Here is a 14,302-nt window from a genome sequence, read left to right as displayed (position 1 = left end):
GTTCTTAACGGTTATGTCATTTAAACCTCGGTAGTCTATGCAGGGGCGTAACGAAACATCCTTCTTCTTCTTCAAAAAAGAACCCCACCACGGCGGGAAAGGAAGACAGAACAATGAGACCCACATCTAGAGATTGGGAAAGAAATCACCGGACAAATCACCCAGTTCCTCCTGAAAACAGAGACAGGAGACACAGAAAAAGCAGCAGACACAAGACACTTAACATGACAAGACAAATTCCAGGACAAAATAGTATTACTGGACCAATTAATCTGCGGGTTATGTTCTACCAGCCATGGGGGACCCAGGACAACAGGAATATTGGGTGAACGAAAGACCATAAAGGAAATAGTCTTGCTGTGATTACCGGAAACAGTGAGACTCAAAGGGGCAGTGGCACGATGAACCCTGGCGAGAACACGTCCGAGGCAAACACTGTGATGGGGTTTTGAAAATTAACCAGAAGAATTCCTTGCTTGAGAGCCCGGGACTCATCCACGAAATTTCCCTCTGCACCAGATTCAATAAGAGCCTGACAGGTTGCTGCGGAGTTGGACCAGCGGAGGTGAACCAGCAAAGTAGTCCGTGAAGGCGGCGGAGGTTGAAGAGAGGAAGCGCTCAGCAGTAACCCTGTCTCTACTGGTGAGCCTTGATTTTTTAAATAGCATGCTTTTAAATAGCAGGCGGTAGCGAAATGATTGTCAGCGCCGCAGTATAGACACAGACGGTTGATGATTCGAGGCTGGCGTTCGAAATACGGATCCCGCCTAGCTGCATGGGCTCTTGACCAGTCGTGGGTGCAGAAGAGGAACTTCCCGTGGCAGGCGGGAGAGCAGAAGAGACAGAAGCATGGGTGCAGCGTCGCAGATCAAACTGTTTCTCCACTCTCAAAGCTAAGTCGATCAGGGGGTCGAGATATGAAGGAGTCTCACGAGCCAAAACTTCATCCCTGATCTCGGTGTTCAGGCCCTCAACAAAACGCGCGACCAGCGCAGGGTTGTTCCAGCCACATGAAGTAGAGAGTGCAAAATTCCACTGAAAAGTCGTCGACCATACGTCTTCCCTGGTGTAGAGAGGACAACAGGCGAGAAGCCTCAGTGCCATGCACTGAGCGATCAAAGACTCTCAGCATCTCCTCTTTGAATAGAGAATAGTGATTAAGGCAGGCAGCATCAGAGCATCAGTTAACAATAATCCGACAAAGAAAGGAGGAAAAGAGAGACTAGAAATAGAGAGCGGCTAATGACAAGTGATAGCGAGCAGGTGCGGGAATGATAGAACGAGAACCAGCTGAGGAAGATGAGTAATTAAGAGCGAGAAAGGTAAAAGAAACCAGAGCGAAAGGCCAGAAGATGGCAACAAATACCAAAAGAGAGAGAGAAACCGGGATCATGACAGCTATGGTCAAATACTTCCCTAACTGCTTTCTTACCACTGTCATTTTTAAGTTACATTTTTTTAAGAGGCCAAGGTGGAACTTTCGATCCAAACAAACTTTGTTTTAGCCTGATTTAGTTCGAAATGACGTCACACCAGTTCGTTCTTCGATTCTGCTTGAAGTATGGGGAATTCCCTATGCCCTACTTACTCATGCAGAGCCACTGGAAGCAGGGCTCTTGTGTGTCAAAATCAAGCCATTTGGAACACACTGAAAAGGAAGCAATGAAAGATTAGGCTACAAAATTTAGGCTACTCATAGCATAATATAACTCATTCACATGGAATGTTACCACCACAACAAAGCAGCGAGTGCGACAACATATTTTATTATTGCTCTTAATATGATACAAATAAATGTACATGTAGCCTATGTGTGTGTTCCCGCTTTACTCTTAGTTATTTAAGGTATTCTATTTCAGAGATGCTTGCTTTGAGGGCACAAGATCCCACCCTCTCTTCAGAATGCCACGCCTCCTTCAAAACACTTTTATTTACTCCGCACAGCAGAGTCTGCAACCTAACTGCTACAGATTCATTTTGGTGTTAATAATGTTGACATAGAAGAAACTAAAATCCAAGTCTGCGGAATGGAACAGCTTCGGGTAAGGGTTGCCATCTCTTAATTACAGTTACGGCATGGCATGAAGTCAGCATAAGCTTGTTTTGGTTCAGGAGGAACTTTAAAAGGCAGCTGCTCATTTCCAGCGCTCGGTACTGTCTGTTTAGACTGATCTCATGAAGTAGCGTGTGTATGACACGCCAATTCGTATTTCCATTTTTGGCGTGCTATCAAGATGCATAATCGCCTTTCAGCGTGTTTATGAACGCCGTTGACTTAACGTTATATAAATATATGACTTACCTCAACCCCGTCCCTAAACCTAACTGTCACTGGGGTTAATGGCATTTATGACTGTTCCCTTACCATCCTAGGTAAAAAAAAGATATGACTTACCTCAACCCCATCCCTAAACTTAACCGTCACTGGGGTTAATGGCATTTATGCCTGGAGATTTGACTGCGTGTACAGACACGCGAAATGACGCGGACGTTAATGGCGTAGACATACACGCATACACGCGTACACGCGGATAGTTCAAAATGCGTATAGATAACACGCCACCTGACTCGAAAATGGCGTGTATGTTTACGCAAAAGTCATCATGTCATGTTGGTCTGTTTAAGGCTGTGTTCAAAAGGAGACAGCCTTTTGTAGTGTCCGAAACCTAGTGGATGTTACTGAGTGCACTTATTCAATACCACAATGCACCGCAATAAGTATGCTCAACAGCTAGAGAATACCCATAATGCACTGTGATAGTCAAATGTCAAATTCAATCCCGCGTCTGACCAGAAGATGGCACCAGTAGCTGAATCAACCAATCACAGCTAGGCGGGAAATGCACCCCTGGTCAGGAGCAGCTTTTCTTCGGTAAACCTATAGGCTGCGTTCGAAACCGCTTACTCAATGAGTAGGTACTTGATTTCAATAAGTTCTTAATGAGGGCTAAAATAGTAGCTAGGTACTTCATAGCCAAACCTCGTTGGATGCAATCCGGACATCTGCCATGTTGACGTTATCATGTGACCTACTAGGCTATGACGCGCTATCACAAGCGCAACAACTTAAATATGAATGACACCTTTAATTAATCTATCTATAAATATCTTGACATCTATAAATAACTTGCTCATTCTGTGGTATATTGGTGAAGAAACAGCTGCCCATTTATTTATTGTCTTTCTGTCTGACCCTGTTGTAGGGGTGGAAGGGCATAGGCATTGCGGTCATTGTATGCTTTGCTTTCATTTCTTCTCCTGATAAGAGCTGCCTGGACGTTGCTGCATACAGAGGGCATCAAGCTCAAACCAACCAGAGAATGAGTCCGCTAGAACCAATTGCATTGTTCCATGCTATTCAAATATGTCTGCCGCAGTGAACATCCAGGGAAGATCAGGAACATTGTGTGGTTGGATCGGTTCATGTGATTGATGGGGTCTAAGGGCGTTACAAGGAGCACAATGAGAGATTGCTCTCTCAATATGATCATACATCGTGGGCCAGTACATTGTTTCTTTTTCCCTGCGTTTTGTGGCCGCCAGACCTGGATGGTCTTGATGTTGCTGAGTCACATAGTTACTTTTAGAGACGCTATCAGGAGTCTCTGTCCTTGAAAAATCAGTCCATCTTCAACAACAAATTCCTCTCTCATGAAAAAGAATGGGCAGAGATCATGTGAGAGCTATTTGAAGGAGTTTGGCAAGCCATGCATTATCATGTTAACAAGTCTTTTGCATGTGGGATCAGATTTTACAACAGTTCAGAGTTCCTCTGTCCGCTGTGATGAGAGAACTTGGAGTGTCATTACTTCTAGCAGGTCATCCGAAAGGGGAGGGTCAGTGAAGGGGAGATGAGCATGTGACAGGGCATCAGCGACAAAGAGTTTTTTGCCCCGTTTGTAAATTACATTGAGACTGTAACGTTGGAGCTTGAGCATCATACTTTGAAGACGTGCTGAGGCGGTGTATAGCGGCTTTTTTAGCGCAGGAGCACCCTGCTGAAGACACACAAAGCCCGGTCCATGCGACTCTTCTTTTTCCTTTTTCCGTCTCTCGAGAGAGCTAGCTGATTGTGCAGCAGGGAGATTGGCATGCTCTCGGAGGCTGCACATCCGCCGACAGCAAGTGCGTTCTCCGAGTGGTTGATTCCCAGGCAGGAAATGTAGCTCACGTGTTGGTCTGCCTCGTGCAGAGGGCCTCGCAGCATGAACGAGGCATCTGAAAATATGTTGAAAGCTTTTTGAAAGGATATAGGCTGTCGCCGGAAAGCCACAGGTGAGACGCCGTCAGGAGATCACGGTGTTCAAAGTCTGCTGAAGAGAGGCTCGCTCAGCTGAAGGGTAAAACAGTAAAAAGTAAAAAGCTCAGGAATGTGTAAAAATCTGCTATAATGGCAAATTCGGGGGTCTATATAGACTAGTTCACGGCACGCCTCCTCGGTGGGCTCTGACGTGGGGCTAGCTCATTGGTCGCACATCAGAGTTGCCCGGACCATTGGATGTGCAGTTGCTGCAGCACAGCCTATGAGCGTTTCAGACGCTCAGTGTGTTGGCTGTGCAGCTGCAAATGCGTTTTACATTAGGCTCCAGAAAATCGAGGAAAAGGAGTACGAAGTGATACGCAATACGAAAGTGACCGTTGAAAAATGGGCCCCAGAAAGTGAAAATTTCATGTCAGGGGACCTTCAAACGTCTATTTAACATGCAGTTGGGCAGCTCATGTTTTCTCTTGACTTTGAATGGAAGACAATGTGGTGGATTAAAACTGTAACAGTAAAAATATAGCTGTTTTTTTTTTTTTAAAGATGTTTTAGTTTAGGTTGCAGTTGCAAACAGAATATAAATCAAAGGGTGGGTAAAGGATCATTAAGTATGTGAATTCACATACATAGACGTACAGTCAATCCTAATTGCTGGTATAAATAGATGAGGGGGTAGGGAAGCTAAGTTCTCAGATGACTTCTTTTTGGGAAAGGGAAGAGGGAAGAGAATGAAGGCAGATAGATAGTGGAGTGAAAAGGATTTACAAATATACATAACATTTTGGTGTAAATACCTAATTATATTGACCGAAAGCAACAATAATGTCAGTAATTTTTCACATAGAAAAATGTGTTGAAAACAACTTGTTTCTCAATCAGCTCAGTGGTGTGAGAACCAAGGCAAAATGCAACATTTAAGGCATGTAAAAGTTATTGTGTAACTTCAGCTTGACTTTTTGCAACCTAGATATTTTGAAGATTAAAAGCTGGCTTCTATAGGTTATACAATTTAACTTAAAACCAAACCATTGTTTATGACTCAAAATACTATATAAAAATGACTTATTTTAACATTTAATATTTATAACTCCTGCCTGTTTGTTGAATTAATGTTATTTGGCAGAAGAGCTCAATGTAACCAGGTTAACCTCTTAATGAAGGAACATTATACAATTTGACATTGTATTAATGAATAAAAAGCTTTCTTTAATAAGCACACGTCTCAAGAGTAAATGAATAGCTCAAAGATTGTTGTACAACACACAATTTTTATTGAATTTCATTCATCATTGAACCTAAAACAATATAATGAACCAAAGTGTTAAAGACACATGCACTCACTCTTAGAAACACATAGTTGCATTTCTCTCTCCCCTTTAAATAAAGCTTTCATTCAGTTTTACATCTCTCTTTCCCTGAAGCAGAGAGGTTCAGACAGAGCCTGTTACTCCTGAGAGCAACGTTTATCATGGTTTTAAACATTTCCCTCATGTTCTTCTTCTAACATTCCCAAAATACAGCACAGAGCATTTTGCTTAAAATGATTTTCCTCCAACTTACTACTGCCAGTAAAGACAAAGAAAAACTGTTTTTTCAGAACAGTGGAAATGGTCATTGGTATCATTTGCAAGTTTATCTTTTGTGCGTGACGTCTTTAAAAATGAGTTTGCGGTCATCCTACACCTTCACATATACGCAAGAACAATTGATTTATTGCTGGTTTGTTGCCATACTGCATATGAGTCGTCTGGGGTACCTTAACATTGTAAAAAGTAATAAATATGAAAATACCAGGCTCAAAGAAACTGATTGCACTTAATTTGCTGAGATCCCCAAACCTACAAACTAGCCCGGTGACACCTGTCATATTAGCTATAGAAGCCGCTACAGGTGATAAGCAATACACAATAAATGAAGTACAAAGAAAAAGAAAAATAACTGTACTGGAGAACAAGTGACAAAAGCACTTAATTCTATAATACAAAGGCAATCACAGATTGCAAACCTTTGAGACCTTCCAACCTTTAAATGGACTTCATTACACCATTTCAAATGATTCTATGCGTTTACATTTATACAAATAGGCATCCTTGATGTTTTAACTTATGTTTGACTTATTTCAAGGTGCCACTTCCTTTCTTGACAACTAATGTTTCTAGTTTTACTTTTGGTCTGCGTTAGCAACAAATTATGACAAATATATCATAAATTCAGTCAATATACTACACAAACCAGCCTGCACAAAATGTAATTGGCAATCAAACCTCTCTGGTTCTCATAATAACACTCAAGGCGGTCAGTCTGTAAGGGAGTCTCGCAATGCTGCAGGTTATTTTCAAAAATTAAAACTAATCCTATATAGACAGTACATAGACCTCTTTGGATATTTTGCACAGTCTTGAATTTTTTTTTTTCCCTTTGATTTCTCTTTCGGTTCTCCAGCACAAAGTAAAACACACACAAAAAGTGCACTTCCACACCACCTTTTCCCCCTAGTCTTTGACATAGGACCAGCACACACACTCATTTGTACACACAAAGTTTCACCAAGCTATGATTTTGTACAGTCCTATATTGGCAGTCCAGCAACATTGTAATAAGGAGACTGATGTTACCAGTAACACTACTGCAAGGAACTGTAACAATGACGACGCTGATGGTAATAATGAATGCCGGGCCATCTCAGACCAACCCGCTCTTGTTTTCTTGTATCATTATAAAGAGGAGCAAAATTAAGAGCAGAAGTTACGCTTGGACAGAAACCAGGGACACCCAATATAGTCTCAGTTTGCACGCCCTCTTTTTTTGGCACTCTTCGGAGCTCATTTCATGACCTCTGACACCTGCTTAGTCATTATGAGGCTTCTCAGTCGAGCCCTGTGAAAAAAACAGACAGTCCGTTAGTAAAGAAAATATTGCATTTTGTCCCTCATTCCCATAGAATATAGGGCATAAACTGTTCTAGAGTGCAAAACATGCAGTAATTGAATTAAAATAGTTAAGTATTGGAAGTGAGTTAAGCAATTCAAAATTGGTTGTCACAAAGCTGAACCTGGTCCAGTTAAAGCCCACTTGGCCCCTCAAAATTGTTACTATAATTAACATGCACTTAATGACGAACACAAATTATACAAGGCTTGTGTGGATGGGAGAGTCCTGTAAAATATGATAGCCTCTCATAGGTCAACACTCGCTCACATGCCTCATCCATGGGCAGCTGGCTAACCTCCCAAGAAGAGCTATCTCTGCAAAAACTAAAGATTACTATTATGTATTCATCCAAACTAGGGGTGTGCATGAATATCCGATCTGTAATTGTTCTTTGAAAAATAAAAATACCATTTGAATTTTGCAACATATGTAGCAAAATGCAGTGAAATCCTAAGCGTGCAAACTAAAAGTCGCAGTTACTACTAAATGCACTGGGTGGCGCTGTGGAGTGTGTAAACAAGTTGAATGTATTTGATCACAGAATGTTGTTGTCTGTGAAGTTTGGAATCACTTCAAAATTCCAAAATTATTATTATGGATCAATATGTTGTGTGGAAACATACAGTCAGGTGAAAGAGTTATCATTTATCAACACCATGAAAACACATGAAATCCAAACACCAGTCAAATGAGGAAAGACAGATGTCTATCACTGCATTCAAAACAGGTAGGCATAAGCACAGCTGTACCCCGAGTGATCCGAGAACTTATCTGATAGCGAAATGATCTCAAGACATCCTTTCCTAAAGGTTTCGTAGAGGGAGATCAGTTTAAAAACAGAACGCACAAAGCGCTGGAAGAAAGCTTGGCACATCGAGTTTATGTAACAACTGTCGACGGACCTAGCATGTGGATATTCTTTTTTCCCCTCAACATGAACATGTGAAACAAACACAATAACAATATGCCGACTCGAGTGTATAATGTACGTTCTGCAAGATAATTGGCGCAGTTGGCATTATTAGCATTTTTCCCATTCGCTTTGCTTCATCTTAAATGCTTTTGTTTTGTACATTTTTTACACACTGTTTAATGTTTTCAACTAAAAGAAAATCTCGAGATAAAAGTAAGCTTGTTGTGTGGATTTGCTAATCAGAAACTTGTTAAGAAATGGTGAAAAACGTAATGATTAAAAAAAAAAAAACGTCTTTCTTGTTAATCCAAACAGTGTGTAGTGCAAATTGTTTAATGGTAATCAATGTTTTACTTAAAATCTTCCCAAATGGTTCAGTGGTCTGTTAGTACTAATACATGCAAATTTTAATTAGTTTAATTAGTTTAGAAATCGTCAGTTGAAGACATCGCTTCCAAATAGAGACTCACAGAGGTCCTGGTTTAGTATATTCAGGTAGTATTGAATCTCTCAACTGGCAAATTTCATAAAGAAAGTTAAGAAAATTACTAGCAGAGCACTAATCCCAATTGGTCAAGCAAAATCAGCTGGTGCCAACTCAAAAACAAAAAACACCAAGTAACAACATGTAGAATGCACCACTTGGAGCCAGTAAAGCACTTTGACCATTAGCATGAAAAACAAGAAGCGTAATCTGCTTTCACGCTCTTATTGTGAAAGAACAAGGTTATGTCAGCAAGACAAAGAGGCACAGCTGACTGAGAAGGCTTGGATGGGATGGCACAAACATGCCTCAGACTGCAATCAGCAACTAATTAAGATGTCCAAGCATGACGTTTCAGCCCAAGCACAAGATAGTGAGAGTGTCAACAGCACTAGAAACTTAAACTGATCACTCTAAAGGAATGTACTTGATAGATTTTTACACATTTAACCTTACACATTACTAATTCATTTAAGTACAGTCTAAATCTCAAGTTTTTCCTGATGAGGTACATTTTTAAATCAAACTTTTTTTTGGGTTCTCCAACACAGTGTATAGTGCAGTGTAAAAGTTACAAGGAAAAATGCCAACCACTTTTCAGTTAACTCATGGGTCCACAAAGAAATCCCATTTGGATAAAGTTCTGACCTTCATCAAATACAGTAACCAAAGCTAAAGTTTGTCATTGTGCTGCCTTTCCAAACTACATCTGAATCAGTTTGTGAAATCACAGATGTCTTTTATTAATGACTATGTCAAACGTTGTTTACAAAACTAATCCTGTCTGAATAATGCATAAGGTGGTATGTTAAATTGTAAACATTGAAATTGTTGTATGTAATAACCTAGGTCTGAGTCTGGTTTGGTTCCTAAATCATTCGAGTTTGTTATTATGAGAAGAACTAAGGATTTACACTAAGTGCTGTGAATAGCTGAACCAGGATACAGAGTTTCACTTTTGCTTATGTGGGTGTGCCCCATTTTAAGTTTCATTTCTGAACCATTGGCCAAGTGCAAAGCACTCCAGGAAACTAAAGACAATACTTGAATAATTGAACAGAGTTACTGTACAGGAATGATTTCATGGAATATGAAAGACAAGAGAAAAAGGGTTAAGCAGAAAATATGAGGAAATGTTTCTCACCATAGCTAGCTGTCGGCCGATATTTCCTACTGTCACTCCACCAGAGAAGAATATACAAGGCAGCCACGAACGTACATACAAGAAGTCTGGAGATGTATACCTGAGAAACAAAGAATGAAGCTCTGAAACAACTAGCTAATAACCTTTAACAACTGTTAAACCCATGCAATTGGGGGGAAAAAATGACATTCAGACTAAAACACTAGAAAAATGTAATATCTGATGACTGCAGATCTAAATATGGAAGCGAGTCCAACTCAGCCGTTACTTGGTAATAGATAACACAATGTTTTCCACTGCATGTGTGTTAGTCATAACTTACTGGTAGATGCCATTGTAGACCAGCAGCTGAGCAATGAGAGTGGCTAGAAGAGCAGTGGTCAACCCTAAACCAAAGCCACTCCTGGAACGGTCAAACGTCCACCACAGGCCCAGAGACAGGGCAGCCAGAGTTAATGAAAGCTGCACATTATTGGCAAAGTCCAGTTTCTGTGAGGTACTTTGACTTAAGGAAATAATTAGTTCTAGTTAAGCACTTTCCTGGAATAAATATTAACAAATGTTTTAAGACTTCATGTGATGTTAATTAAAGTGCTTGCTGGTATTTGACGAAATCTGTTATCTTGGTAAAAGTACAGTAATAGTACATGTCTTATTGCCTTTTTGCCTTAAGACTAATAGGTTTAGTGTATGATGCCAGGTTTTTCCTCATCAACAATTTATTGTATCAGCAGGTGTATGATGCAGAGTGTTTTAAAACTGGTTTCAAAACCAGATTTTAAAAGTGGTGTGGTATATTCCAGCCTTAAAACACAAATCTCAATAACAATTTGAAAGTTTTAATTTTCCACAACATCTACAATTTCATGAATGGCTCTGGTAAGGATACAGCACTGGCGTGATTGATGCCCACAAAAACAGCAATGCAGCGCATCACACTTGCCCACTCCCGTTTAAACTTGTGTGGCTCTCCGAGATGGCGATCCAAACAGGGGTACAACAGACCAACCACAGCTGCGGAAAGAGAAAACGTGGTGCTTTAATAACACTAATTCTCTAACAATGTGAGGAAAAAAAAAAAACACACACATTTGACGTCTGAATCTAATTTTAAAAGTTAATTATGTTCAATTGACATGTTTGACCAAATTTTTTATAAAATACTACAACATTAATTCGTTACAACTAATGACAACATTAGTTTTAGACATAAATTGAATCACATAAGTGTAAGTTTACAAAAATACTACTGAAAAGGATGTAGACCGTGTATGTGTCCACATCACCACTATGTGGACTGTGAGGAATGCAAGAGGCGGAGTCGATATTCATTTGTGTTGCACACGACTTCCGTGTTTCTCTTCTCGGCTAAGTGGCATGTTCGGTGTAACAGCCAATGGCGTGCCTCCCTCGCAGCTCACCCGTTTTGAGCGCAGCCAATGACAACGCGGCACCCCATGAATGAACCCAAATGCCCGGCTGTTTCCAGGGCAGTACTTACCGATAGCGACAAAGCCCAATGTCAACAAAACTGCTCTCAACCACCAGTCTAGGGACTATTACGTAATATAAACACGATATCAAAAGCCCCACAGCAAGCGGACCATGTGCGTCTTATCGACATACAAAACAGTGCAGCCCTAACGTTACTGACTTACCAGCAGCTGTGCCGCAACAGAGGGGAATCCACCAGGCGGAAGAAAACAGCGTGTCCAGCACTTCCTCTGGGAACAATGTAACGTTTCTCTGGATTTGTAGCAAGTTTAACACCAAGGCGAGAACTACTCCAACGAAAAACAATACAAGCCCCCGTCGAATTAAATTAGCAGACTGGAGGCTGTGCAGAGAGCCGTATGCGTGGCTCAGCACTGAGGTTATGATGGACATCATTTCAACCGTTTTACAAACAATCCAGCTGGCGCTTGACAGGTCCTTCGTCTTTACACTGGTTGAACAGGAGCAGCTCCAACAGTGTTCCTCCAGTCTTGGCATTTGGCACTGTGAGAATCAAAAACGTTATGCATGAGGAAAAAACACTCAAAGACACGTCATGATGTTGAAAGCCAAACTGTTGTGCTACAAATACTTAAGTCTTAAAGACAAACTGTTCTAATGGAGTTAGTGGAAGTGTTACAGGCTATGAAAACCCACCTTCCTTAAGCAGTATCCTCTTCTACAACGCGACTGTGTCTTTTAAAACTATTTTGCAAACAAAAGATGGATTCAGATGTGTTGTTTGGTCATCCCTTTACGAAACGCTGCTCTCTTTTTTCTTTCCACATTACAATACTGCCGCACGCGCGCTTCCTCTGCAGAAAACAAGCGCGGTCATGTCTGGTGAGTCGCGCTGGCCAATCAGAAAACGGCGGGCCATATGACGCGAACGCACGCCACCTCCCTCTCACGGACACGCGTTGTTGATGTGCACGTCCCGTCAGCTGTTTGTTCGCTGGAATGTGTGTGTGGACTGACGTGATGATGACAGAGTCATGCAAAGTTTTAAACTTCTGGATTGCTAAATGGCTTAATGATCTTACTTGGCCAAATCCTTTTCACTGAACAATACAGCACTGATTAGAGATTTTCTTGTTTTTGTTTTTTTTTTTTCCAATTTTTTAGTGGTGTATGGAGCTCCTAAAGGGACATGGTGAAAAAAAAAAATAGATTGGAGGGAAAACAATAAGTCAATGCTTTTGCGGGTTTTTTTTCCGCAAATGTTTTGCGTTAGCCCGAGATACTTTGAGTTTTTGCAAGCAAAGTATATGCAAAGTTTCACGTGGTAGCCTAACCCAAAAAAATTGCGAGTGAACGCAAAAGCATTGACTTATTTTCCCTCCCTCATATTTATTTTTTCACCACCAAGTCCATACCACATAATCAGCTGTTTGAGCTAAAACAAAACTGCCTGTTGGGGAAATTAAATCTTTTTAGAGGAGCGACAAGAAAGCATTATGCGAATCTGAACACTTCTTGTGAACGAACAGGCCCTTTGGGCACTTGAGATGATAAGGATGTATTGGTTATACGTGACAGTGTGCAGTACGTGATGCGTGTGTTGGACAGTGTCCATGAGACTGAAAGGAGGGAATTGGGTCATGATGCTCAGTGGGCTGTTCCCCCATAGTAAATAAGCTTGTGTACACAACACATAGTACATTTATTGATTCAGAACAGAGCAGAGTTCAAACTCTCACCTGAGTGGAACCACTAATCACTAGATAGATGGGTCAGATGTTTGCCCTTTGTCAAGAGCGACAACCAACAACTAAATTCTCAATGTGGCTTATCGTTCATGTGGGGACATGTGATTGCATAACTTTGCAAACATGGTCGCTTTCACAAAAACAACATGTAGCCGACATTACTGACATGGTCTGCATTGCAGTTGTGTCTGTATTTCAGTTGTGTCTTGTTATTCAAGCTCAAACAGTATTCCCATGTCTGTCCTCCACCCAGAAACATGTCTCAAGTGCTGTAATGGCTGATGCTGAAGATCTATTCATTTAAGTAAGCCCCATTAACTGCCGGATCCAATTCACTGTTCAGTTCAATTAGATTTATTTGCCTTGCGCTTTTCACAATACATAGCCTATTGTTCCAAAGCAGCTTTACAAAGAATAGTGCCAAAGGTGACAGCAGCAATTGAAAAACTGTAAGAACTTAAGTAGATGAGGAAGAACCTATGAGGAACCGAGAATAGGCTAGGGAAGCGGGTGCATATTTATGCAACAAATTTATGACAAAGCATACAAACAATCATAGATTTATTTGTAATGCTCAGGAGTGGAAAATAAGCAATTATTTTGTAGAGCTTGGAGATTAACAGAATCCATTGTGAGCTTACTTCATATTATCTGGGTGAAAGTACCAAAACTCACAGCTTTAGAATGAGAAGCTCTTTAGCTTCTGGCTGAAGTGAATCATCTTTCATCTTCAGATTGTTTTTCTAAGTGTTGACACTTTTGTTTAAATCCTTAGGGCAAGCAGAACAGAAAAGCAATAACTAGTGATCAATATATATATATATATATATATATATATATATATATATATATATATATATATATTGTAATTTAATGTTCAGCGTTTATCAGAGATTTAGTGTTGTTGTTCTCATTTATCCAACACTTGGGAAGACTTATTTTTACTAAAAAATAAGAAAATTTGTCATTCCTTTATTTTAAGTGCGCAAATGATTTATATATACAGCTCTCCTAAAGGATTATTATGAACGGCATACTAATATTGTGTTTGACCCCCTTTCACCTTCAGAACTGCCTTAATTCTACCTGGCATTGAGTCAACCAGGTGCTAAAAGCATTCTTTAGAAATGTTGGCCCGTATTGATAGGATAGCATCTTGCAGTTTATGGAGATATGTACGTACAGGGTACAAAGCTCCCATTCCACCACATCCCAAAGATGCTCTATTGGGTTGAGATCTGGTGACTGTGGGGCCCATTTTAGTACAGTGAACTCATTGTCATGTTCAAGAAACTAATTTGAAATCATTCGAGCTTTGTGACATGGTGCATTATCCTGCTGGAAGTAGAAATCAGAGGATACATGG

The 14,302-nt window shown here is 40.5% G+C and overlaps 1 protein-coding gene across 1 annotated transcript; it reads right to left on the bottom strand.

Moving 5' to 3' along the window:
* Positions 1-6,599: 6,599 nt before the first annotated feature.
* Positions 6,600-12,025, bottom strand: insig1 (insulin induced gene 1). The gene is made up of 6 exons (XM_039688566.2): positions 11,885-12,025; positions 11,392-11,731; positions 10,623-10,747; positions 10,056-10,222; positions 9,734-9,833; positions 6,600-7,138 (listed from the first exon to the last, which is right to left on the bottom strand). The coding sequence occupies exons 2-6, from the start codon at positions 11,723-11,725 to the stop codon at positions 7,109-7,111; spliced, it is 756 nt and encodes a 251-aa protein (XP_039544500.1). The 5' UTR covers positions 11,726-11,731; positions 11,885-12,025; the 3' UTR covers positions 6,600-7,108.
* Between the last annotated feature and the right edge of the window lie 2,277 nt (positions 12,026-14,302).

This window comes from Pimephales promelas, chromosome 1, assembly GCF_988280905.1.
Source record: "Pimephales promelas chromosome 1, fPimPro1.hap1.1, whole genome shotgun sequence".
Lineage (NCBI taxonomy): Eukaryota > Metazoa > Chordata > Actinopteri > Cypriniformes > Leuciscidae > Pimephales > Pimephales promelas.
This window is presented reverse-complemented; position numbering and strand designations above follow the sequence as displayed.

Excerpts from the sequence above, each read along its gene's own strand:
- insig1 (XM_039688566.2), bottom strand. The coding sequence starts at position 11,725 with ATGCCAAGACTGGAGGAACACTGTTGGAGCTGCTCCTGTTCAACCAGT. Across the intron at positions 10,223-10,622 it reads GCATCAATCACGCCAGTGCT|AAACTGGACTTTGCCAATAA; the intron begins GTATCCTTACCA and ends AGTACCTCACAG. Across the intron at positions 7,139-9,733 it reads TCGGCCGACAGCTAGCTATG|GGCTCGACTGAGAAGCCTCA; the intron begins GTGAGAAACATT and ends TTTTTTTCACAG.